Source organism: Podarcis vaucheri (genome assembly GCF_965113315.1).
Source record: "Podarcis vaucheri genome assembly, chromosome: 2".
Classification (NCBI taxonomy): domain Eukaryota; kingdom Metazoa; phylum Chordata; class Lepidosauria; order Squamata; family Lacertidae; genus Podarcis; species Podarcis vaucheri.
In genome coordinates, this window is record NC_138760.1 from 118,805,228 (window position 1) to 118,832,906 (window position 27,679).

General features: G+C 45.8%; 1 protein-coding gene across 1 annotated transcript; it reads left to right on the forward strand.

The window, feature by feature from the left end:
• Positions 1–20,921: 20,921 nt before the first annotated feature.
• LOC309525210 (tumor necrosis factor-like) lies at positions 20,922–26,177 on the forward strand. Its single transcript, XM_082210722.1, has 4 exons — positions 20,922–21,499; positions 22,798–22,828; positions 23,596–23,661; positions 24,940–26,177. The coding sequence occupies exons 1-4, from the start codon at positions 21,317–21,319 to the stop codon at positions 25,368–25,370; spliced, it is 711 nt and encodes a 236-aa protein (XP_082066848.1). The 5' UTR covers positions 20,922–21,316; the 3' UTR covers positions 25,371–26,177.
• The last annotated feature ends 1,502 nt before the right edge of the window (positions 26,178–27,679 follow it).

Genomic DNA, 27,679 nt, shown 5'->3' on the forward strand with positions numbered 1-27,679 from the left:
AATAATAATAATAATAATTATACCCTGTTCACTCTGGGCGACTTACAGCACATAAAAAATGGTAAAACATTAGACATTAAAAACTACCCGATACAGGGCTGCCCTCGGGTGTCTTGTAAAAGTCACATAGTTGTTTATCTCCTCGACATCTGGTCGGAGGGCGTTCCACAGGGCGGGTGCCACCACCGAGAAGGCCCTCTGCCTGGTTCCCTGTAACCTCACTTCTCACAGGGAGGGAACCACCAGAAGGCCCTCGGAACTGGACCTCAGTGTCCAGACTGAACGATGGGGGTGGAAACGCTTGTTCAGGTATATTAGACTGTGGTTTGCTGTTGTGGAGGTTCTCTGCCATGCTGCATTTGAAATGAGTAGCCACTGCCCCAGAGCATTCGTGGAACTTGTGCAGGTGACCGTGCTTTGGATTCCTGAATGTCAGGATGGCACCATGGGGTTGAGGAGGGAAATGAAGCAAAGACAACTTTGTGATGGAGCGGGGATGACAACCATTGAAGAACGGCAAGTGAATGTAAATGAGAGACCGCATTAGCAAGCCTCACTTCACGCCGTTGTGACCACAGCTAAAAATACAATAAAATAAGACCGGTAGGCAAATTAAGTCAACTCTAGCTCAAACATCAAAACTATAAAAAGAAAAGTAAAAGGAACAAGAGGCTGTTTCCAAAGGGAGATACAAAATGGTACTCTTCCAAATAAGGACTGGCACCTAAGACCAACAAGTTGGAGTGCCAGAGTGGAAGGCAGGAAAGGATGAAGCAGAAGGAAGCACAGAGCAAGGGGACTGGAAGGAGGTGGGTGCATGGGCTCCCTCCCATGGTAGCCACACAATTCTCCACCTCAGGCAAAGTGAGCAAGGACAGGATGAGATGGAGAAGAGGGGAGGTGTGAAGAAGGATGTACAGTGCTACCTCGGTTTTTGAGCACCTTGGAAGCTGAACATTTCTGTTTTCGAACGCCGAAAACCGGGAAGTACAGTGGTACCTGGGGTTAAGAACTTAATTCATTCTGGAGGTCCGTTCTTAACCTGAAACTGTTCTTAACCCGAGGTACCACTTTAGCTAATGGGGCCTCCCGCTGCCGCCTCACGATTTCTGTTCTCATCCTGAGGTAAAGTTCTTAACCTGAGGTATATTTCTGGGTTAGTGGAGTCTGTAACCTGAAGCGTCTGGAACCCGAGGTACCACTGTAATTGCTTTCGTTCTTGAATGCGCCTCAGAAGTCGAACGGCTTCCGCTGCATGTTTTTCAGTTTTCTCCATAGACTTTGCCGACTGCTCTTCAGAAGTCAAACAGTCTTCCGGAACGGATTACATCCGACAACCGAGGTATCACTGTATATATTTGCTTTGATAAGCTGAAAGAATGCCTCCTGCTGCGTTTCATACCAACTTTCCTCTGTGCCCTGGTCACCTTCTGAGACCCGTCTCTGGAAACCTCCACTGCCCGAGGTGAGGCGGAAGGTGAGGAGGGACAGGGCCTTTTCAGTGGTTGCACCCCACCTCCAGAGTTTCCTCACTGGGGTGGCTCACCTCCTTTGAGAAAAACCACTTTGAGTGCTGTTGTTTGTTTGTTTGTTTGTTTGTTTTGTTTCAATTACACTGAAAATAAATGTTATGAAATAAAAATAAACAAGTAAACATCTCACACTTTTTAATTTTCTCAGGTTGTTTCATTTTTCTTGGGCCTTCATTTCAACATGCAGGTTGGTGGTTTGTTTTTGTTTTTTAAAAAATACCATTTTACTGTCTGTTGTTGACTTCAGTTGTATTGAAGCAGAAGAAGTATGTTCTGCTGATGTAATACTATATCAAAATCTGTATATGAACATATATAGTCCAGTATCCAGTTCTTACAGGGGCCGACAAGACCCCTGTGGGAAGCCCAAAAGCACACACAAACACGACAAAATTGCCTTAGCACCAGTGATAGTGGCTGCTAAACAGGAGCCCCGGCGCATACTAGTATCTTTAAAAGATCCATCTTCACCCCCAGCCAGTGCTACATGTAATAATATGTCTGCTTTCTGATTCCTTTTCCTTCTTTCCCCTTTCTTCGTATCTTTTTTCACACACACACACTTTCTGGCTCTTTCCCCTTCTCTCCCCATTTTCTGCCAACCTTTGTACTTTCTCCTTCTTAATAGCCATAGTTGTTTCCCAGTTTCTGTTTCGGTCATTTGCCCTCGGGTTACCCTGGCAAGAAGGACGAAGGATCTCCTTGGGCGAATAGAAAATGGAATTCAGAAGAGGGAAGAGAGAAAAGCTTATGAGAATCCAGCAACCACTCCTTTGTGTCCAGATAACCGGTTTATAGAGTGTTCATCCTGGCTGCTTTGCACAAACTCTGTCAGAAGTTATATGAGGCGTACTGTTAATTTGTTCTCTTATTTCCCTGTGGAGCTTATATAACACCTTCTGTTTATAGATCACTCATCTGGGTTTGTTTGCACAGAGGTGATATGACTTCCCATCAATGGATTGTTATCCCACAACTTCTAGAGCATTTCCTCATTGCCTTCCTGCACTTTCCCCATCACTTTCCTTACCGCAAAAGTATGCTGGGGGGGGGGGAGACACAGTGTCTCCTCCACTCTCCTGGACATATGCTTAATTAGGGATTTTTTTAAAAAAAAAATCATTAATTCTACCTCTCTGAACTAATTTGAGACTGGATCCAGAGCGGGGTGAGTGGTACGCAGGTTGGACCACAGTGGGTCAGCTTAATTGGAGCTCCTTGGATTGGTGCCATAAGGAGGATTTAGAGAGGGCTGTGAACAACCTTATCTTTAACATCACTTTTATCTGCTGCGTTTATTATTATTTTTACTTTTACATTTATTCTTCTGCTTATTTAGGGCTACCATACATCTGGATTTTCCCAGACATATCCACGGTTTGAGCGTGGTGAACTGCATCTGGGAGGGAATCGCTTTAATGTCTGAGAAAATCCAGATGTATGGCAACTCACATTGGAAGTGGCAATTTTGGTGATTCCGGGGTGGGGGTGGGGAGCTCTAAAACCACAATTCTCTTTGCGATTTTTGAGTTTAAAAGCTCAAGAACTTTTCTGTCTGGATTTTCACTTTCTGAAATATGGCAGCCATTGTTGTTGTTGTTTAGTTGTGTCCACCTCTTCGTGACCCCATGGACCAGAGCACGCCAGGCACTCCTGTCTCCCACTGCCTCCCACAGCTTGGTCAACCTTGGTCAACTGCTTGGCAGGGGGTTGGACTCGATGGCCCTTGTGGTCTCTTCCAACTCTATGATTCTATGATTCTATGATTCTAACCTCATGCTGGTAGCTTCGAGAACACTGTCCAACAATCTCGTCCTCTGTCGTCCCCTTTTCCTTGTGCCCTCAATCTTTCCCAACATCAGGATCTGTTCCAGGGAGTCTTCTCTTCTCATGAGGTGGCCAAAGTATTGGAGCCTCAGCTTCAGGATCTGTCTTTCCAGTGAGCACTCAGGGCTGATTTCCTTCAGAATGGAGAGGTTTGATCTTCTTGCAGTCCATGGGACTCTCAAGAGTCTCCTCCAGCACCATAATTCAAAAGCATCAATTCTTCGGCGATCAGCCTTCTTTATGGTCCAGCTCTCACTTCCATACATCACTACTGTGAAAACCACAGCTTTGACTATACGGACCTTTGTTGGCAAGGTGATGTGTCTGCTTGCATTGTTTCATTCCATATTATTTTTGACTGGCCCTGTGCCGAAGAGGTAGTAATTAAATTGAATTAAGTTTTGAATCTGATTAATATGCAGCAGATCAAGACAATGACCAGTGCACATCTCTCCCCCCGCCCCATTTTAAAGTTAACACTTGTACTTGGCCTGCAAAGAAGGAACTCTGGAACTGACACGCTGAATGCTCAAAAGCAAGAAACCACAGTTTTGCTCTTTCTGGCAAACACCTCGTAGCAGGACAGCCAGCCTGCTCCCAAAACTTTCCCTTCAGGTGGCAACCAGACCGAAACTGCCAGATGTGACGCCAGACCGAAACTGCCTTCTTCAAATGTGCAGATATGGCTTCAAAAATTAAAGAGTGCAAAGATGAATTCATGGCCTTAGAGGGAAGATATAACTTCACATGCAGAGCTCCCAGATTCAGTCTCTTCCAAGTGGGGCAGGGAGATCTCTCTGAAATCCACGGCCAGAGTTACTCCTGATCAGCACAGACATTCTTGAGCTCGATGGAGCAATGGTTTGACTCAGTATAAGGAAGTTTCCTGTAACAGACCTATCAGTGGCTATAAACACTAAGTCATGTTGGCTAAATGGACTGTCCATGTGCAGATGCCAAAGTCAGATGCTGGGGTCAGATAACAGGAAATCCCTGGGAAGAGGGATTGGCCAATAAACCACTCTGGGAATGGTAGCGCTTTGAGGAAAATAGAGGTATCCAAAGGAGTCTTAGCACCCTTCACAAACTGCAGCTCCCAAGATTCTTTGGGGGAAGCCATGACTGTTTAAAGCGGTATGTTGTTGTTGTTGTTTAGTCGTTTAGTCGTGTCCGACTCTTTGTGACCCCATGGACCAGAGTACGCCAGGCACTCCTGTCTTCCACTGCCTCCCACAGTTTGGTCAAACTCATGCTGGTAGCTTCGAGAACACTGTCCAACCATCTTGTCCTTTGTCGTCCCCTTCTCCTTGTGCCCTCCATCTTTCCCAACATCAGGGTCTTTTCTAGGGAGTCTTCTCTTCTCATGAGGTGGCCAAAGTATTGGAGCCTCAGCTTCAGGATCTGTCCTTCCAGTGAGCACTCAGGGCTGATTTCCTTCAGAATGGAGAGGTTTGATCTTCTTGTCCAGGCGAGGTAAACCTTGCTGACCCCTGGGATTCTGAACAGTCCTTGCTTGAGAACTCAAACTGCAGAATTGCAGTTGCCACTGATACTGGCAGAGGGTGATGTCTTGCCATGTCAGCTACCTTCCTACACCTCCGTAGATTAACGATAGAGGCGATATCAGTGCTTAATTTATGAAGAGAGGTGCCTGGGGCCCAGATCCTCAGTGACTCAGAAACTATTGTCTCCCGCTCACAAACAGATGGCGCCTGGTTGGGATTGCTCAGTGGTGATGGGGAAAGTGGCTCTAGGCCCCGTATTGCTGCCCATGTTCCTGAACGAATCATCAGCCTACAAGATAGGTGCAGATCAGGGGTAGCCAACGTGGTGCTCTCAATGCGTTGTAGAGTTGCTTGGGCAGAGGCAGGAGGGAGAAGGACTGAGGTCGCATACGTACCATGCACTTCAAGCACATTCAAAGTACACAGCCACCCTAAAAGAATCCTGGGAACTGTAGTTTGTGAAGAGGGCTCTGTGAGGGGGGGAAACTACAGTTCCCACGATTCTTTGGGGTACACAGCCAAGAGTGCCTTGTCAGTGATGACTCCCTGCCTCTGAGATTGACAGGCCTGGCACCCAGTTTGTCATCATTTCAAGGTCGGGCCAAGACTGCTTCCTTCTTCCAGGTCTTCTGATTCTTAGTCTCTTGGTATGGCTTGCACTGATGTTGCTGTTTAAACTGTATTGATTTCTTTCCCAATCTATCAATTAGAACTATCATCTATCGGGGGTAGTTGCCCTGGGAGTACTTTGCATTGAAGGTGGGATAGATGAACCTTGGAAATAATGGTGAAATTTCCCTCTCGCCGCGTAAGGAGATGATATAAATGATTGCGATATCATGGAATGCGGAATTTCGCCCTTGGGTAGTTTGGCTTTCTGCTTGGGCTCAGTCAATTCCTTTTGTGTGTGTAAAGATCTCTCTCTGTGTGTGTGTGTGTGTGTAAGCTCAGATGCACTCATGTTCACCACTAGGTCTAGTCCTCCCCTTTGGATAGACACCATGCAAAGCTAGCACTTGGGGGATCATAACCCATATTTACTGTTTCTATAGAAAGGTGATATCCACACTATACAGGCCCAGCCCTGCCAAGAATTCTGGGAAGTGCAGTTTTCCCATCCCAGAGCTGCAATTCCCAGCACCCTTAACAAACCACAGTCCCCAGGATTCTTTGGAGGAAGCAAATGGTATGGCATGGAACTGACCAAAAGACTTGAATAATGCTGAGGGGATATCAAATAATGGAGCAGAAAGTGGTTTTCTGAAGAGAATTTTAGGGCTGGTCCTACCATTAGGAAGAGCTAATCAGTCGCCTCAGGAGGAGTCCATTTTGGTCACAAAAAGATGAACATTGGAAATAATGGTGAAATTCCCCTCTCGTCACGTAAGGAGATGATATAAATGATTGCAATATCATGGAATGCGGAATTTCGCCCTCGGGTAGTTTGGCTTTCTGCATGGGCTCAGTCAATTCCTTTTGTGTGTAAAGGTCTCTCTCTCTCTCTCTCTCTCTCTCTCTCTCTCTCTCTCTGTGTGTGTGTGTGTAAGCTCAGACGCACCCATGTCCACCACTAGGTCCTGTTGTTGTTGTTTAGTCGTTTAGTTGTGTCCGACTCTTCATGACCCCGTGGACCAGAGCATGCCAGGCACTCCTGTCTTCCACTGCCTCCCGCAGTTTGGTCAAACTCATGCTGGTAGCTTCAAGAACACTGTCCAACCATCTTGTCCTCTGTCGTCCTCTTCTCCTTGTGTCCTCCATCTTTGCCAACATCAGGGTCTTTTCCAGGGAGTCTTCTCTTCTCATGAGGTGGCCAAAGTATTGGAGCCTCAGCTTCAGGATCTGTCCTTCCAGTGAGCACTCAGGGCTGATTTCCTTCAGAATGGAGAGGTTTGATCTTCTTGCAGTCCATGGGACTCTCAAGAGTCTCCTTCAGCACCATAATTCAAAAGCATCAATTCTTCGGCGATCAGCCTTCTTTATGGTCCACCTCTCACTTCCATACATCACTACTGAGAAAGCCATAGCTTTAACTATATGGACCTTTGGATAGACACCATGCAAAGCTAGCACTTGGGGGATCATAACCCATATTTCTATAGAAAGGTGATATCCACACTATACAGGCCCAGCCCTGCCAAGAATTCTGAGAAGTGCAGTTTTCCCATCCCAGAGCTGCAATTCCCAGCACCCTTAACAAACCACAGTCTCCAGGATTCTTTGGAGGGAGCAAAGGGTATGGCATGGAACTGACCAAAAGACTTGAAGGATGCTGAGGGCGATATCAAATAATGGAGCAGAAAGTGGTTTTCTGAAGAGAATTTCGGGGCTGGTCCTACCATTTAGGAAGAGCTAATCAGCCGCCTCAGGAGGAGCCCATTTTGGGTGTCACAAAAGGGAAGCCGGTTGTTGATTATTTACTTTACCACTGTTGTGTTTTTATTGGGAGGGAGAGGCGCCTGAGGGACATTCTGCCTCAGGTGGCAAAATAACTCTGGCCAGACATATCTACCTTGGCTTGGAGTGGTGTGTGTGTGTGTGTGCTGTTTTGCCTCAGGCGGTGAAACTTCTTCTCTGTTTCGCTTTCCAAACCTTTAGAAAAAACGGAGGGCAGTTTGGAATCGCCAGGGTGAAATTGAAAGTACTAGCTAGAGAACCGGCCCCACTTCCTGCTGCCCTGACAAGGCAAATGTAAAAACCAAGAAAGGGCTAAAATTCCTGCGGTGAGGTAATTGTAGCAGAACGGCTGGGATTTTTGGGGGCTTGGCAAACCCGAGATGGCAAAATGAGTGATTTATTTCTACACCCAAGCTGACTTCTGTAGCCTCTGCTATTCTCAATGCGCACTTCCACAGTGGCAGTCGTAATGCCCGTCCCCTCAGTCCCATTGTGTTCAATGGAGCATACTGGCTTCCGAGAAAGCGTGGCAAGAATTTGCAGTGCCCAGGAGAGCTCGCCTGGGTCACAATTGTTCAAATGCAGTCATGGGTTGGTAGCCAATGCAGTCATCCCATCTCATGTCCTCTACAAGGCTGTGGATAAGGAGTTGCAATTTGAATTAACAACTGGGGGAGAAATTCTTGGGGGGGGGATATTTGTGTCCTCGCACATGGGGGAGGGGAACAACAACCCTGTGAGGTAATTTAGGCTGAGAGACTGTGTCTGGCCGAAGGTCAAATTTCAAAATGTAACTATCACCCATTTTTTGTGATGATGTGCCCAATGCTCACATCGTAAGGGATGCCCCCCTTAGCTATGATTTGTTCATTTGTTAAAAAAAAAAGCTGTGAGGGGTTTATAATGTGACTAATATTACAGGAGACGAGGGGTGGGCCTTGGGGATTTCATTACACTGTGCTTGTAAAACATGGACTACTTATAAATGCCAACTCCCTGAAAGATTCCATCAATGGCATTTCCGAAAAAATTTACACATCACTTGGGAAGACAGGTGAACTAATGCCAGTATACTGGAAGAAGCAAAGATCACCAGTGTCAAAGCAATGATTCTTCAACATCAACTTCGTTGGACTAGTCATGTTGTACGGATGCCTGACTATTGTCTTCCAAAGCAACTACTCTATTTCAAACTTAAAAATGGAAAGCGTAATGCTGGTGGTCAACAAAAGAGGTTTAAAGAGGTTTTTAAAGGCAAATCTTAAAAAATGTAGTATAAACACTGACAGCTGGGGAACACTTGCCTGCAAGCGATCCAGTTGGAGAACAGCCTTTACCAAAGGTGTCATGGGCTTTGAAGACACTTGAACTCAGGACGAAAGGGAGAAATGCGCTAAGAGGAAGGCACGCTTGGCAAATCCACACCGTGATCAACTCCTGCCCAGAAACCATTGTGGAAGGACATCGGCCTCCACAGTCACTTACGGACTCACTGTTAAGACTGTGTTCACGGAAGACAATCTTACTCGGCTACTAGTGATCGCCAAAGAAGAAGAAGACACTCTCCTAATTTTAGCATGGTCTTAGACAATTTTTTTATGTACCACACATCCCACACGGGGCTCAAACACTGGTTGAGCTAGGGACTCCCCCTGCATGCAAAGACGGGCTCCGAAGGATTGAGCGGCGAGACAAATAATAGGCCCAGTGGTCAAAAGGCAGCTTCTGCACGTGCCGTAAAGGGAAGCGAGGGGTAGTTGGGGAAACTCTCAGAATAAGGGAAACTCTGATCCTACACCTCCACTGCCTTGTGGGATATCTTAGGGAAAGAAAAGGCTAAGGAGCAAACCGTACAAAAATCTGGAGGAGTCCCTAAGACGGTTGGATGGTGTCTTGTATGCCTCCTTCTGGCAAGTCCTGCAGCCAAGCTGGTCCAAACGTCTTGCTCTGCTTTACTTTGGACCCCATCAGTGAGGCCGAGAGCGGGGGCAGCCCAGGACCTCCATACGCACTGGCCAGGCTTGCACCCCGGGCAGGTCACTTTTGTGTTTATAATGCAGTGGTTTGACTTGACCTCCGGAGGCACACTCCATTGTCTCTTGAGACAGACGGATGCCAACAATACCCCAACAAGTGCCAAGGTGGCTTCTAAGTGGTTTAAAAACAACCACAAAACAACAACAGCAGCAGCAGCAATAAGCGAACAAAACATCAAACACTTGCAATTAGTATCGACAATAAAACAAGCCCATTAAAACAGTGCAACAACTGGAAGAGTTAAAACAATAATTTAAAGCAAGTTCAAGTCAGGAGAAGCAAGCATCTCAAAACGTTGGGTGTGAAAAATGGCGACAGGGGGAAAACAGTAGGTTTCCCCAAAAAGCTCAACAGGCATCAGGAATTTAACTTTTTGAAATATGGCAATCCTCCTGATTTGATCCTGGAATTTCCCACTTTTCCTTAGGACTTCCCTATTTTCATCAGAGAAATGTTGGAGGGTGTGGAGTTATGTGACCCCCCCCCCCCCGAGCCAAGGAGATAAAAAAAAAGTATGCAACCTTTAGAAGATATCTGAAGGCAGCCCTTTATAGGGAAGTTTTTTAAAAAATGTTTAATGTAATATATATATGCAGGTTTTGGTGTCTTCGGGTGTCTTCCCGTGTAAGAGTCGGGGTGTCTGGGCGACGTTTCGACGAGGTCTCACTCGTCATCTTCAGGCTGGTGCTTTCGGCTTCTTGTTAACAAGAAGCCGAAAGCACCAGCCTGAAGATGACGAGTGAGACCTCGTCGAAACGTCGCCCAGACACCCCGACTCTTACACGGGAAGACACCCGAAGACACCAAAACCTGCATTCCTGTACCCGTGAAAATCTACGAAAGCTAATATATATATATATATATATATATATATATATATATATATATATATATGCAGGTTTTGGTGTCTTCGGGTGTCTTCCCGTGTAAGAGTCGGGGTGTCTGTGCGACGTTTCGACGAGGTCTCACTCGTCATCTTCAGGCTGGTGCTTTCGGCTTCTTGTTACTGGAACAGAGCAGAGTCTGGTGTTTGAGTTCCTATAAATACTGTTGAGGGGTGTGGTGTATAGCCTCCAATGTTCTGGGCAGAGAGGAAGTTCCTAGATTAGTGTGCCTTTTCTTCTTTTGTTCCTTAATTACTTGAGGGATATCTTGGGTGATTTCATGAGTGATATTCTGAATACCACTGGGTGGGTCATTAAGTGTAGATTAGTTGCTAAAGCTTTCGTGTCTTGACCTCTTGAGCTTGTGAAGAGTTTTTCTGAGAAGATGGCTGTGCTGCATTTAGTTGTGCTCTGGCTTGGCTTCGTGTATAGGGGCGAGCTGTGGTTTTGTGCCTTGTGCCAGCCAGATCTGTGTAGGGATTGCAGGGGGGTGCAGCATCCGGAGGTGCCACTATAGTTTGGCTACTGGATGGAGTCTGTAATATGTCTGTGGAGAGGGTCTGGGTTTGGGTCTGGTGTGGTTGATTGGTGACAGCGTTCTGTGTGCCTCTGGTTCTGGTTTTTGTGGGGAGGGCTAATTTCCAGATGTCTGGCAGGCGGGACGTGTCGTCACGCTTGTTCATGTTGTGAGGGTGTTTCTCTATCTCGATGGCTTCCATGATTATTCTCTTGTGGTGATGTTCCATGTTAAAGAGCAATTTGGAATCTGCAAAATTAATTTCGTGTCCTGTTTCTTTCATGTGTTGGAAAAGAGAGGAAGTTTTTTCTTCTTTTTTGACGGCATTCTTGTGTTCTGCGATACGTGCATTTATTCGTCTGTTTGTTTGTCCAATGTACGTGGCTGGGCAGACTTTGCAGGGTATTTCATAGACCCCTTGGTTTTCCAGCTGGATTTTGTCTTTTGGGTTTCTGAGGATATTGGCTATTTTTTGGTTGGTGCAGAAGGCTGTTTTGATATTGTGTTTATGGAGGATTTTGCTGATTTTGTCTGTAGTGCCCTTGATATAAGGAAGGAGGGCCATGCCATTGTTTTCTTCTGTGTCTTGGTTTTTGGGGGGTGTTTCTTTTTGGATTAGCTTCGTAACCCTGTTTTTCTGGTATCCATTGGCGATTAACACATTTGAGAGATTCTGTAACTCAGTTGTCAAGTGGTCTTTGTCAGCCAGGCGTTTGGTTCTGGAGATGAGAGTCTTGGCTACGGAGTTTATTTGTGCAGGGTGGTGGTGTGATTGTGCATGTAAGTAGCGGTTGGTGTGTGTTTTTTTCCGGTAGATAGTGTGTCCTAGGGAGCCATCAGGTTTTTTGTAGATTAGGACGTCAAGAAAGGGGAGTTGGTTGTTGTCTTCTATTTCCATAGTGAATTGTATTTTGGGGTGTAGGCTGTTGAGATGTGTGAGGAAGCTATCTAGTTTTTCTTTCCCGTGTGGCCAAATTACAAAGGTGTCGTCAACATATCTGAGCCAAAGTTTGGGTTTGTGTTCTGACTTGTCTAAAGCATTGGTTTCAAAGTGTTCCATGTACAAATTTGCGATGACCGGTGAGAGGGGTGATCCCATAGGTGCTCCTTCTATCTGTTTGTATCTTTGTCCATTGTGGATGAAGTACGTGTTGGTTAGGCAGTGGTTGGTCAGGTCCAGGATGTATTTGGGGGGGTTGTATTTGTTTTGAATGGCTGTCAAGGCTTCATTAATGGGCACTTGAGTGAAGAGAGATACAACATCGAAGCTCACAAGTAGGTCATCGGGATGTAGGTATTGTTTCTTTATTGTTTCTATGAACTGGAAGGAGTTAGTAACGTGTGAAGCGATGGATTCTGCATAGGGCTGAAGTTGCTTAGCGAGAAATTTGGCGAGATTTTGTGGGCCTACACCCCAAAATACAATTCACTATGGAAATAGAAGACAACAACCAACTCCCCTTTCTTGACGTCCTAATCTACAAAAAACCTGATGGCTCCCTAGGACACACTATCTACCGGAAAAAAACACACACCAACCGCTACTTACATGCACAATCACACCACCACCCTGCACAAATAAACTCCGTAGCCAAGACTCTCATCTCCAGAACCAAACGCCTGGCTGACAAAGACCACTTGACAACTGAGTTACAGAATCTCTCAAATGTGTTAATCGCCAATGGATACCAGAAAAACAGGGTTACGAAGCTAATCCAAAAAGAAACACCCCCCAAAAACCAAGACACAGAAGAAAACAATGGCATGGCCCTCCTTCCTTATATCAAGGGCACTACAGACAAAATCAGCAAAATCCTCCATAAACACAATATCAAAACAGCCTTCTGCACCAACCAAAAAATAGCCAATATCCTCAGAAACCCAAAAGACAAAATCCAGCTGGAAAACCAAGGGGTCTATGAAATACCCTGCAAAGTCTGCCCAGCCACGTACATTGGACAAACAAACAGACGAATAAATGCACGTATCGCAGAACACAAGAATGCCGTCAAAAAAGAAGAAAAAACTTCCTCTCTTTTCCAACACATGAAAGAAACAGGACACGAAATTAATTTTGCAGATTCCAAATTGCTCTTTAACATGGAACATCACCACAAGAGAATAATCATGGAAGCCATCGAGATAGAGAAACACCCTCACAACATGAACAAGCGTGACGACACGTCCCGCCTGCCAGACATCTGGAAATTAGCCCTCCCCACAAAAACCAGAACCAGAGGCACACAGAACGCCGTCACCAATCAACCACACCAGACCCAAACCCAGACCCTCTCCACAGACATATTACAGACTCCATCCAGTAGCCAAACTATAGTGGCACCTCCGGATGCTGCACCCCCCTGCAATCCCTACACAGATCTGGCTGGCACAAGGCACAAAACCACAGCTCGCCCCTATACACGAAGCCAAGCCAGAGCACAACTAAATGCAGCACAGCCATCTTCTCAGAAAAACTCTTCACAAGCTCAAGAGGTCAAGACACGAAAGCTTTAGCAACTAATCTACACTTAATGACCCACCCAGTGGTATTCAGAATATCACTCATGAAATCACCCAAGATATCCCTCAAGTAATTAAGGAACAAAAGAAGAAAAGGCACACTAATCTAGGAACTTCCTCTCTGCCCAGAACATTGGAGGCTATACACCACACCCCTCAACAGTATTTATAGGAACTCAAACACCAGACTCTGCTCTGTTCCAGTAACAAGAAGCCGAAAGCACCAGCCTGAAGATGACGAGTGAGACCTCGTCGAAACGTCGCACAGACACCCCGACTCTTACACGGGAAGACACCCGAAGACACCAAAACCTGCATTCCTGTACCCGTGAAAATCTACGAAAGCATATATATATATATATATATATATATATATATATATATATATATATATCGCCACTCAGAGTGGCTGAGGCAACCCTGTCAGATGAGTGGGGTATTATTATTATTATTAATAATAATAATAATAATAATAATAATAATAAGCACCTCACTATTTTCACTGGAGAAATATTGGAGGGTATGTAAGGATATGTAATAAAAAAAGCATAATATCCCTATATCGTAACACTAAATAAACAGTGAAGAGTTTGTTTAACATGTATGAACATTGAAGTGAACGTGAAACTCACCACGCCTGAAGCCCACTGGCTGATACTTAGACCTAGTACTCATCCCAGACATGAGTGGTCATTTAGTTCTGGGCTGAATCACTTTAGATTTCAGGTGGAAGACATAAGGCTCCTTCATGCCAAAAAAAAATTCCTTCCTCATAGAGAGCTAGCATGTCTAGCCTTTTCCTGATTTGCTAGTTTTCTGTGCGATAGAGTTTTTTGTTTTGTTTTGGTTTTTTATGGAAAAAAAGTCTGTATGTAGAAGCACAGAGCTCCCACCTGCAGTCTGGAAGAAGATGGCCCAGTTCTAAATGAGGCCAGAGAGACGGGAACATCCAAGTTCCTGGTAGATTCCTTAGCTGGGCAGGTAATCCCAGCATGTGCTTCCTGTGTCAAAAAACCCAGCACAATTTCCACCTTGGTTTCTGTGGCCTGTACAGTCCCCGGCCATTTCCACTTCTCCTTATCTTCTACTTTCCTGTGCTGGAAAGACAACCTCCTTCTCTATTGACACTCTCAGGTGTTAATGCCCGTTTTGGTAGTTTTATCTCCCAGGAATTCCCTCCTCCATTGTATGGCTTTTGTGATAAGCCAATGATGCGCTTTTGTATCCTCGCCTTGGGACCCACCCCATCCTTCTGGTTGGAAGTTGTTTCCACCAATTTTAATCTTGTAAAGGTAAAAGGACCCCTGACCATTAGGTCCAGTCGTGACCGACTCTGGGGTTGCGGCGCTCATCTCGCTTTACTGGCCGAGGGAGCCGGCGTCCAGCTTCCGGGTCATGTGGCCAGCATGACTAAGCCGCTTCTGGCGAACCAGAGCAGCGCACAGAAACGCCATTTAATCTTGTACAGTGGTACCTCGGGTTAAGTACTTAATTCGTTCCGGAGGTCCGTTCTTAACCTGAAACTGTTCTTAACCTGAAGCACCACTTTAGCTAATGGGGCCTCCTGCTGCCGCCGCACCGCCAGAGCACGATTTCTGTTGTCATCCTGAAGCAAAGTTCTTAACCTGAAGCACGATTTCTGGGTTAGAGAAGTCTGTAACCTGAAGTGTATGTCCTGAAGCGTATGTAACCTGAGGTACCACTGTATACTGATGCTATTGTAACCCACCCTGATGATGACGGTCCCGATGCTAATAATAAAAAGGATGGGAGGTTTAATAACATTCAGACCCACCCAAAACTTTGTGAATCTGGTGAGGACGTCTCCCACTCCTTTCTAAGTTGGCCTTTATGCAAGAAATCTAGACGCAAACTTCTCCCTTGTTATGCTTCAGCCCCTGTCAAACAGAGCCCTCCAGGACCAGATCTGTACATTACCAACCAAGGAGCAAATTCTGCTCTGGGATCTAAGAAAATACAAGTCAGACTTCATAAAAACTTTGGGTTGGGTAGGATGAGCTTTCATTCTACAATGGTACCTCTGGTTACATACTTAATTCATTCTGGAGGTCCGTTCTTAACCTGAAACTGTTCTTAACCTGAAGCACCACTTTAGCTAATGGGGCCTCCCACTGCTGCGACGCTGCACAACGATTTCTGTTCTCATCCTGAAGCAAAGTTCTTAACCTGAGGTACTATTTCTGGGCTAGCGGAGTCTGTAACCTGAAGCGTATGTAACCTGAAGCGTATGTAACCTGAGGTACCACTGTCTTGCATTCTTCTTACTTATACAGTGGTACCTCAGGTTACAGACGTTTCAGGTTACAGACTCCACTAACCCAGAAATAGTACCTCAGGATAAGAACTTTGCTTCAGGATGAGAACAGAAATTGCGCAGTGACAGCGGGAGGCCCCATTAGCTAAAATGGTACCTCAGGTTAAGAACAGTTTCAGGTTAAGAACTGACCTCCGGAATGAATTAAGTTCTTAACCCGAGGTACCACTGTACAGTCATACCTCATGTTATGTCCGCTTCATGTTACGTTATTTCAGGTTATGTCCCACGGCGACCCAGAAGTACCGGAAAGGGTTACTTCCAGGTTTCACCCCTCGCACATGTGCAGAAGCGCAAAATGATATCATGCGCATGCTCAGAAGCGGTGAATCACAACCCATGCGTGCACAGATGCGCCACTGCGGGTTGTGCTCTTTTCATGTTGCGAACAGGCCTCTGGAATGGATCCCGTTCACAACCAGACGTACCACTGTACGTCACTGCTTAGGAGGCAACAACACATGATTTATATTGGGGGGGGGAGTATTATTTTTCTCATTCCTTTTGTATTTGTATATGTAAAAAGCAATGGTTTACTTGCTGTATTTATATTGTAGTGAGCTGGTCCTGTTCTGATTAGTCTGGGATTTTGCTTTGAGAGGGGTCTGAAGAGAAACCGAAATGATGCATATAATAGGTAAAGAAAAGGTAAAGGACCCCTGGACAGTTAAGTCCAGTGAAAGGTGACTGGGGTTGCGGCGCTCATCTCGCTTTCAGGCCGAGGGAGCTGGTGTTTGTCCACAGACAGCTTTCCGGGTCATGTGGCCAGCATGACTAAACTGCTTCTGGAGAAACCAGAGCAGTGCACGGAAACACCGTTTACCTTCCCGCTGCAGCGGTACCTATTTATCTACTTGCACTGGTGTGCTTTCAAACTGCTAGGTTGGTCGGAGCTAGTCAGAATAACAGGAGTTCACCCTGTTGCAGGGATTCGAACCGCTCACCTTCCGATCAGCAAGCCCAAGAGGCCCAGTGGTTTAGACCACAGCGCCACCTGCTCCCCTTAAATGCAGACAGCCTTCAGACACAGCCACTGATTCTAAAAAAAGGCTTTTTGAATTTGGGTGTTTTAAGGGCGGGTTCTGAACACTCTTCTGCTTCCACGCGGAAGAAAAAGGAAAAAGGTACAGGATTCCTAGATGGTGGAGTCCAGTAAAAGGCAGCTATGGGGTGCAGTTCAGAGAGAACTCATTGTTCCTCATGCATGCAGATTTTGTGTAACGGATGTTGGAGAATTCTGATGAAAACAGAAAAAGGAACAGAAATTGCAGTTGCTTATTCGCAACAGAACTGGAATGGAAATCAATCCAGTAAATACGATCAATACTCCTTGTTGTTCATAGAATCATAGAATCATAGAGTTGGAAGAGACCACAAGGGCCATCGAGTCCAACCCCCTGCCAAGCAGGAAACACCATCAGAGCACTCCTGACATATGGTTGTCAAGCCTCTGCTTAAAGACCTCCAAAGTAGGAGACTCCACCACACTCCTTGGCAGCAAATTCCACTGTCGAACAGCTCTTACTGTCAGGAAGTTCTTCCTAATGTTTAGGTGGAATCTTCTTTCTTGTAGTTTGGATCCATTGCTCCGTGTCCGCTTCTCTGGAGCAGCAGAAAACAACCTTTCTCCCTCCTCTATGTGACATCCTTTTATATATTTGAACATGGCTATCATATCACCCCTTAACCTCCTCTTCTCCAGGCTAAACATGCCCAGCTCCCTTAGCCGTTCCTCATAAGGCATCGTTTCCAGGCCTTTGACCATTTTGGTTGCCCTCCTCTGGACACGTTCCAGTTTGTCAGTGTCCTTCTTGAATTGTGGTGCCCAGAACTGGACACAGTACTCCAGGTGTGGTCTGACCAGAGCAGAATACAGTGGCACTATTACTTCCCTTGATCTAGATGCTATACTCCTATTGATGCAGCCCAGAATTGCATTGGCTTTTTTAGCTGCCGCGTCACACTGTTGGCTCATGTCAAGTTTGTGGTCAACCAAGACTCCTAGATCCTTTTCACATGTACTGCTCTCAAGCCAGGTGTCACCCATCTTGTATTTGTGCCTCTCATTTTTTTTGCCCAAGTGCAATACTTTACATTTCTCCCTGTTAAAATTCATCTTGTTTGTTTTTGCCCAGTTCTCTAATCTGTCAAGGTCGTTTTGAAGTGTGATCCTGTCCTCTGGGGTGTTAGCCACCCCTCCCAGTTTGGTGTCATCTGCAAATTTGATCAGGATGCCCTTGAGTCCATCATCCAAGTCGTTGATAAAGATGTTGTTGCTTTCAGTCAGCAAATGATACTTAATTGATTGTCTCCCCCCCCCCCATTTTTCCAATGCATTTGCACTGAAATTAATCGGGTTGGAATCACATCATGGCCACATACTTTATGCAAATGATATAAATTATGCAAATTTCCTAATTTTGTTTTTTTATTCAATAATATTTATTGAGTTTCCAAAAATTTAAATTTAAACACTACAAACAAAAAAGGGGAAAAAACAAACGAAAAACAACACAATACAATACAAAAACACTACAAAACTAACACAGAAGGCGAACTGCAGGGGAACAGAAACAGCACTGCAATGAACACAGAGCGGAAGGGAAAGCGATGCCTTCTTACATCTGTAGCATCTGCAAAATGTCATCCACATCACAATGGTATCCCATAGTCCCCTCCCCACCATTGAATCCAGATTTAATGTTTCTGCAGGTTTTGTTTTTCACATAGGAGATGGATGAAGTGCTGTGTGGATGCTGGGCAAAACCTGCATGCACGGAGCGCACCATGTGCACAATAATTTGCCAAGTCGAAGTGCCTCTAATAAAGAGCATAACATATAACTCAGCCTTGCATCAGAACTGAGCTCAGAGCAGTTTGCGAGGTTAAAAAAAAGAAAATCACAAGGATGAGACTAGCAGATTAAAAATAAAACAAACCAATGCTGGTGCCAGGCAAGGCTTCAGGTGAGGGTGGTGGTCTTCTTCTTTGGCAATCACTTGTAGCCGAGTAAGATTATCTTCCACAAACACGGTTTTAACAGTGAGACTGTGAGTGACTGTGGAGGCCAATTCTGGATCCACACGCCCTTCCACTGTGGGGTCATTGGTTTCCGGGCAGGAGCTGATCAAGGTGTGGATTTGCCAAGCGTGCCTTCCTCCTAGCACGTTTCTCCCTTGCGTCCTGAGTTCAAGTGTCTTCAAAGCCCATGACACCTTTGGTAAAGGCTGTTCTCCAACTGGAGCGCTCGCAGGCCAGTGTTTCCCAGTTGTCAGTGTTTATACTATATTTTTAAAGATTTGCCTTGAGACAGTCTTTAAACCTCTTTTGTTAACCACCAGCATTACGCTTTCCATTTTTAAGTTCGGAATAGAGTAGTTGCTTTGGAAGACGATCATCAGGCATCCGCACAACATAACCAAACAGGGCAGCATGGTTATTAGCCCATAGCAGTCTCAAGGTATCACCTGGTGACACATGTGGCCACCACCTTGCTGAAGCTAAGCAGGTCTGGGGTTGGTCAGGGTCTGGATGGGAGACCTCCAGGCAGAGAGCCTTGGGCTCCATAATGGAAGAATGCGAGGAGGTGAAAATGAGTAAGCAAACAAATGAATACATAAAACAGAAACAAGCATCTGTGTGGTGCTGGTGTATTGTCTTCATCCAATGTACAGCTTACAGCCTTGTTGTTGTTGTTTAGTCATGTCTGACTCTTCGTGACCCCATGGACCAGAGCACGCCAGGCACTCCTCCCACAGTTTGGTCAAACTCATGCTGGTAGCTTCGAGAACACTGTCCAACCATCTCGTCCTCTGTCGTCCCCTTCTCCTTGTGCCCTCCATCTTTGCCAGCATCAGGGTCTTTTTCGGGGAGTCTTCTCTTCTCGTGAGGTGGCCAAAGTGATGGAGCCTCAGCTTCAGGATCTGTCCTTCCAGTGAGCACTCAGGGCTGATTTCCTTCAGAATGGAGAGGTTTGATCTTCTTGCAGTCCATGGGACTCTCAAGAGTCTCTTCCAGCCCCATAATTCAAAAGCATCAATTCTTTGGCAATCAGCCTTCTTTACTCACTTCCATACATCACTACTGGGAAAACCAGTAGTGTATGGCTTGAATAAAAGATTTGGGGTGGCCCAGGTAAGCCCCACTGTGCATAATTCATCACATGATGCTGCGCATACACGCCATTTGAATGGCAATGGCCATCAACTTTTGGAGGGGGTGCAGCCCCCTTAATATGTTAAGGGGGGCTCTGATGGGGCCTTGGCCCCTAGGAGTCAGCTTGCAGCACCTTTTAGATCTGAGAAATGTCAAAAGGAGGGGGAGGGATGACTCAATGCCCTGCCCAGCCAGGCTTCTCCCTTTTAAAGGCATGAGATCTGATCTCAGGCCTCATGTGCCACCCCCGCCCCTGGAAGTTTGGGGGCTCATGACCCAGGAGAGGGCATTCTCTGTGGCAGCCCCTAAGCTGTGGAATCCCCTCCCCACAGAGATGCATGTGGTACCTCTCTTTTGCAAAATGCCGAAGACCCACTTCTTTGCCTCTGGCCTTGTTTTAAATAATTACAATACTGTTTTTTTAAATAATAATAATAATAATAGCAACCTGCCCTGGGAACTTGTGGTGAAGGGTGGGCAAGAAATACAGTGACTTATGATGATGGTGATGTGTGGTTTGTGGCTAACACCATTCTCTCAATTGTACGGCAAAACAGTTTGCTAAACACCAAGTCAACTGTTGTCTCTCTAAGATAAGTATTATTATTATTATTATTATTATTATTATTATTATTATTATTTTATTTATACCCCGCCCTGCCTGGTTCAGAAAACTGGGCTCAGGGTGGCTAACAACAAATTTAAAACACTTACCGTAATTGTGATACAACAAGAAACAGCATAAAAATCGGCATAAAAGCATGAATAACAATAAATTCAAAGTTCTAAAATCAGTTTAGGGGCTAGTACAGCCTATCCTGGCTGGAAGCCAGGGGTGTGTGTGTGTGCCAGGGGTGTGTGTGTGTGCGCGCGCCAGAGGTGTGTGTGTGTGCCAGGGGTGTGTGTGTGCGCGCGCGCCAGAGGTGTGTGTGTGTGCCAGGGGTGTGCGCGCGCGCCAGGGGTGTGTGTGTGTTTGTGTGTGTGCCAGGGATGTGTGTGTGTGTGTGTGTGTGTTCCTCCCCTTCGCTTCAAGCCACCAGCACCAACACCACGCTGCCGCCACAGAAATAGAGCCTTTTTTGGGGGATGCCCCGTCAGCAGCAGGCTTTCTATTACCAGTTTCCTCTTTCTGTTACAGAATTTTTCCTCTTCCTCTTGGGAGCCTCGCGCTGTGGGCGGGCGGGGAAGTTTGAATGGCTCTCCCCGAACAGGGTTTAAAAGGCAGAGCCAGCAGCAGCGCTGAAGCACTCGCTCTCCTCTCGAACAAGCTGCGGGGGAAGTCAAGGCGGGTTAAAGGAGGCAGACAGAGGAAGCAACACCCATTCAGAAAGCGAACTCAAGCCTCAGAAGAGCAGGAGCGCAACAGACACCTGCGAAAACTTTTTCTTCTTCCTCCGAACGGGTGTAGCTTTTGGCAAAAGTCCACTCGCCGCTCTTGCCTCCTTTGATCTAAACCCGTGGCTGAAACCCGCCTGGAGAAAAGATCTGCCCGTCGCTTTCCACCTGTTGATTTGAAACCCTCCCTGGATCCTTCTTCCACCTCGTGCCAGGCGGCGACGGAGGCGGCAGCAGCAGGAGCGCATCTCTTGACCGAACCGCACCAGCCAGCTATGAGCTCCGAGCATTTGGTGTACGACGTGGAGAAAGGGAGCAACGTGGTGGTGGTGCGCGAAAAGCCGCAGAAAGAGAGCCACTGGAAATGCCTCAGTATCTGTTCCCTCCTGCTGCTGCTGGGCGCCACGTTCGTCTTTGCGCTTTTGCAGTTTGGCGCTTTCAAGCAATCTGAATCCCAGGTAAGGAACATCTATATCTATCTATCTATCTATCTATCTATCTATCTATCTATCTATCTATCTATCATCTATCTATCTACTATCTATCTATCTATCTATCTATCTATCTATCATCTACATCATCTATCATCTATCTATCTATCATCTATCTATCATCTATCTATCATCTATATCTCTATCTATCTCTATCTATCTGTCTATCTATCTATCTGTCTGTCTGTCTGTCTGTCTGTCTGTCTATCTATCTATCTATCTATCTATCTATCTATCTATCTATCTATCTATCATCTATCTATATTCGCATCTCTGTGTGTCTCTCTCTGTGTGTGCGGGAGAGGTAGAAAGAGATCAGGGGTTGGTCTTCCTTGGTAAAGATTTGCCGGGTTTGCATGAAATTTGCAAAGACGTTCTAAATCATAGGTAGGCAAACTAAGGCCTGGGGACCGGATCCGGCCCAATCACCTTCTAAATCTGGCCCGCGGACGGTCCAGGAATCATTGTGTTTTTACATGAGTAGAATGTGTCCTTTTATTTAAAATGCATCTCTGGGTTATTTGTGGGGCATAGGAATTTGTCATTCTCCCCCCAAAAAATATAGTCCGGCCCCCCACAAGGACTGAGGGACAGTGGACCGGCCCCCTGCTGAAAAAGTTTGCTGACCCCTGAATCTAAATCCTCAGAGAGGGAGGGAATGCTTATCTCCATCACTGAATGATGAAAAGAGGAGCTACAAATGGATTAAAATAAATGAATGAAAAATAAAATAAATAGTTCTGAGCTGTTGGCAATCACCACCACCACCAATGAATTCATGCTATTTTAATTTGAGTTGCTCCCCCCCCTTCCCAACAAGCCCATTGATGGGTGCTGAAAGATTTAGGGACTTTTTGAAGAACCAAGGCACACACTGGATGCGCACCGTTGCCTTATAAAAGTTAAGGGCTTTTAAAATTAAGGATCCCACAGCGAATTAAAAATAATAACAACCAAGATTGTGATATTCGAATTTTTTTAAAAAAAATGTTCACAAGGTCACAATTGGTGATGTACTTGAACTCAGCCCACCATCACCTCTGGGACTTATCACCAAAAATGTGCCCGTTGCAGCTCTGCAGGGTAGTTAATGTGCACTTAGCTCTTTTTTACTCTGTAGTTCTGCCTATTTGGAAGGCTACCCCAAACATGCCTCCCACATATCGGACATTCTAGCTCCAGCTCATTTTGCACTATCACTGTATTGTTCATTGTTGTCGCTACAAATGTATTTACCCTGTTTCCCCATTTCTTTCTTTGTTCAGGACTCTAAGGAAAAGGGAAGCCCATTTTCTGGTAAGTTCTTCTTAACAGCATTTTTTTTTTCTTAAGAGAAACCTCCCCCATTCTGTCAGGGCAATGGATTTCGGGGTGCAAGGACTTTGGCTCAGTTCTGAGGCTGCGTACACACCACACTTTTAAAGCACATGGCTTCTCCCCAAAGGATCCTGTAGTTTACTCTTAAAAAGCTACAATCCCTGCCCCCCTTAACAAACTACAGTTCCCAGGATTCTTAGGAGGGTGCCATGTTCTTAGGAGAGAGCCAGTGTGGTGTAGTGGTTAAGAGCGGTAGTCTCGTAATCTGGTGAACCGGGTTCGCTTCCCCGCTCCTCCACGTGCAGTTGCTGGGTGACCTTGGGCCAGTTACACTTCTCTGAAGTCTCTCAGCCCCACGCACCTCACAGAGCGTTTGTTGTGGCAGAGGAAGAGAAAGGAGAATGTTAGCCGCTTTGAGACTCCTTAGGGTAGTGATAAAGTGGGATATCAAATCCAAACTCTTCTTCTTCTTTCAACATATGCTGGGTACAGCAGCCTCTCTGATTCTCAAAACCAATGTCTACCTTCAGCAACTGCTCAGAGGCACCATGTGCTTAGCGTATGCCTTTTGCACTGTGATACACTTGCTGAATCTTGGGGTTGTAGTCAAATGCACATTAGATCCCACAAGCCGGAGGTCCCCTGGGCTAGACCAGCAGGTTAACTCAGCCCCGTGTGGGATCTTTAAAGGAAGGAAGTTGAGAGGATGTGTTGTCTGACCGTCTGTCCTCTTTTTGTCTTTGCAGGAGGGTTGCCGCAGACGATGAAAGTGCAAGCTCTGATGTCCAGGAAACCAGCTGCCCATGCCCTAGGTGAGACCTATTTTCTAAGCTGCTTGAAAGGGGTTTGTTGTGAACAAATGATTACAGAGTTGTTGAGCATATAAAGTGCTTTAAAATATTGGCCCAGTTGGGTTAGGATAAGAGATGATGGCTGGTCGAAACTTAGCCATTGAACTTCCATTTGAATCTGGGTTCCCCACAGCCTGACTCATCATTCAGTCCAGGCCTCCTGCATAATCCAGCACTGAAACATACCCACCAAACGGGGGACATACTATTTCATACCCTCCAACATTTCTCTGATGAAAATAGAGATGTCCCCTTCAACATTTCTCTGATGAAAATGGGGGTGTCCTATTCCATACTCTCATACATTTCTTTGGTGAAAATAGGGAAGTCTTACCATACCCTCTTGGGACGCGGGTGGCGCTGTGGGTTAAACCACAGAGCCTAGGACTTGCTGATCAGAAGGTCGGCGGTTCAAATCCCTGCAATGGGGTGAGCTCCCATTGCTCAGTCCCTGCTCCTGCCAACCTAGCAGTTCAAAAGCACGTCAAAGTGCAAGTAGATAAATAGGTACCGCTCCGGCGGGAAGGTAAACAGCGTTTCTGTGCACTGCTCTGGTTCGCCAGAAGCAGCTTCGTCATGCTGGCCACATGACCTGGAAGCTGTACGCTGGCTCCCTTGGCCAATAAAGCGAGATGAGCGCCGCAACCCCAGAGTCGGCCATGACTGGACCTAATGGTCAGGGGTCCCTTTACCTTTATCATACCCTCCAACGTTTCTCCAATGAAAATAGGAACACCCAGGGCTTTTTTTTCCAATCGGAACTCAGTTCTGGTAGCTCTCATGTGGGCGCCATTGTCATTCTAAGAGGACAAAGGTGGGGATCGTGGTGAGTTCTGGTACCTCTTTTCTAGAAAAATAGCACTGAGGACGTCCCAAGGAAAAGTGGGACACTCTGGTATCAAATCAGAAATTGGAACGGCTTCTTTAAATCTGGGACTGTACCTGGAAAATAGGGACACTTAGCATTCCGTTAAGCCTTTCTGAGACGCCAAAGCTTGGCCTTTCTCCCATGTAGTTGCTTCCAGAGTTTGTTAGGGCCACACACACACGAGGTTAATGTGGTTTTGCCCAAATGGCCTGTCAAAGCAAGGATTGGCCTCGCACTCTCTGCTCCACCAAAGCGCTAGGTCAAACCAAAATTGCCTTCAGGGGACTAACACCGAAACTTTGTAGGCCGAAGCCTCTTAGCACATGTTGACGAATCTTCAATGCTGACTGGTTTTTGCCTTCCCTTTGCAGCTTCCCGAGCTCACGGCCAGCAACTGTTCTGGACCACAGACGTGGCGCCCTCCATACTTGAGAACGGCATGCAGCTGCACAAAAGTGACAACTCCCTCGTGGTGCCTTCGACCGGACTCTATTTCGTCTACTCTCAGGTCATGTTCCATAGCGACACCTGCCCGGAATCCCCTTTGCTGCTCAGCCACACCATCTCGTGGTTCTCCTCGCAGTTCAACAAGAACGTGGAGTTGCTGAAGTCCATCAAGTCCGCTTGTGAGGCCGGAAGAACCGCCCAGGGCCAAAAGAGTTTGTGGTTCGAATCCATTTACCAGGGGGCTGTCTTCAGGTTGAACAAAGGGGACCGCCTGTGGTCCAAAACCGAATCTCCTCAGTATCTGGACTTTGCCCAACAGGGACAGATATATTTTGGGATCGTTGCCATGGAGTAAAAAAAAGAAGAAGAAAAGACTCTCCTGCTGTGCCATAGTTACAACTCACTTGGTCCTCCTACTCCATCATTCAAAATACAAATTTGAGGTTGAGGAACAAGAGACTGAGCCCTGAATTGGCACCCCAGTGAAGGAGGCTACTTCTGCTCTGGGGAGATAGGACACAGTGTTACTTATGTTGTTGTTGTTTATTTTTAATCAACCCTATTTATTTATTTATTTTATTTATTTATATAGCCAGTGGGCGTGTGGTTGGAAGTCTGAAAGGATGTGGGATGCGTGCTTCTTTTGTCACACCAATTCAGGGGGAAAAAAGATGAAATATAGATAACCCAGTAGAAACAAGAGTGTGGGTTTGTGAGTGTGCTTGTGTGTGTGTATGAGAGAGGGAGGGAGGCAGAGATATGTGATTCTGTGAGATATAAGTGAATACCAAAAATAGGGGAATTGTGCTCCTTTGAACCCAGCTCCAGAAACTCAGATCAGCTGTATATATATACTATGTATATCTGTTAATAATTGAATATACCGGTGTAATTATGTATGTTACATGGACTGCTCCTGAATTTTGGGAGAGGATGGCCCTGCGGGCAATGTCCTCTCCCAGTTTACCGAGAAAGAGAGGATAAAAATTCTCTTGGTTGGTAATGTTTACATCGAAGATGTAATCTGACACCAGAGTACCTGAGCTGTTATGATTTTGCTCACTCTCGTGGTACATAGCGTATTTCATGTTGAAATCCTGCATGTGTTGCCACAAAAGCGGTGATTTCAAAAGGGAAATAATACCTTGTGACGTGATTTTTTTTTAAACAATGTTGCTTATTTATTTATTTATGTGGATATTTATTTTGATGTATTCTCCTTTTTTGCACATTGCGGAGAAACTGCAACTGTTATTATAAGTTGGTTGTGTAACCTTTAAATGAGTCCAAGAAATAAAACTGAGATACTATTTAATTTTTAAAAAAACTCACCCTTTTTGACTCCTTGAAATGAATGAATGGATTGTTTCTGAGCTAGAGCAACAGCAAAACACAAGTTTCATGACCATAAATAGATTTAACCAAAAAAGTATGAAATGAATATTGCAGAACACCAGCAATAAAACACCAGTTATTCAGCCTACTGTCTACTTCAGTGATAGAGAACCCATGAACCTCCACGTATTTTGGACTCCCATCAGCCCCAGCCAGCATGACCAATGGTTAGGTCTGATCGAAGTTTACGCCGACAACAATGCCATAGCTACCTGTTACTGAGCCTAGAGTAAACCATATATTGTGCACCCTATCGCTACTGATATCTATTTAAATTAGGATAAGGAGTTGGTGGCACTGTGGTCTAAACCACTGAGCCTCTTGGGCTTGCTGATCAGAAGGTCAGCAGTTCGAATCGGCACTGTGGTCGGAAGGTCGGCATTGCGGTGGGAAGGTAAACAGCATTTCCGTGCGCTCTGGCTTCTGTCACAGTGTCCTGTTGCACCAAAAGCGGTTTAGTCATGCTGGCTGCATGACCCGGAAAGCTGTCTGTGGACAAACGCCGGCTCCAACTATGGGGTTGTGGTGCTTATCTCGCTTTCAGGCCAAGGGAACTGGCGTTTGTCCACAGACAGCTTTCCGGGTCATGTGGCCAGCATGACTAAACTGCTTCTGGTGCAATGGGACACCGTGATGGAAACCAGAGCGCATGGTACCTATTTATCTACTTGCACTGGTGTGCTTTCGAACTCCTAGGTTGGCAGGAGCAGCGACTGAGCAACAGGAGCTCACTCCGTCGCGGGGATTTGAACCGCTGACCTTCTGATCAGCAAACCCTAGGCTCTGTGGTTTAACCCACAGTGCCACCCGCGTCCCGAAGGCAAGTTAGTTAGGTCTAATTAAACTGAGGCGCCAATAAACACCCCACTGTCACAAAATTGCATTAATGCAATATATTATGACATGATTAATATGAGCTAAACAGCATGGTATAGTATACAACATAGCCCTAAGGTGAGTTGTTTTTAAATATGTTGTAAGTGGCTTGGAAATCTCTGTGCAACAAGCAGCTAACAAATCTAATTGATGGGGGTGATGATGGCGAGACTTATAGCTAGGAATAGAAGGAGGCAGCCAGCGACTTCTGCCTTGCCCTGGGTTCGTCCCAGTCATAGAATCATGGAATCATAGAACTGTAGAGTTCAGTTTCTATGTTACTCATCTCACTTTCCATTTTGTCTGAAACAAATGTACTCCTATTGGGTGGCACATAAATACTGAAATGAAACGAAAAAGTCTATCCACATCTCATTTAGCAGAACCAATCTC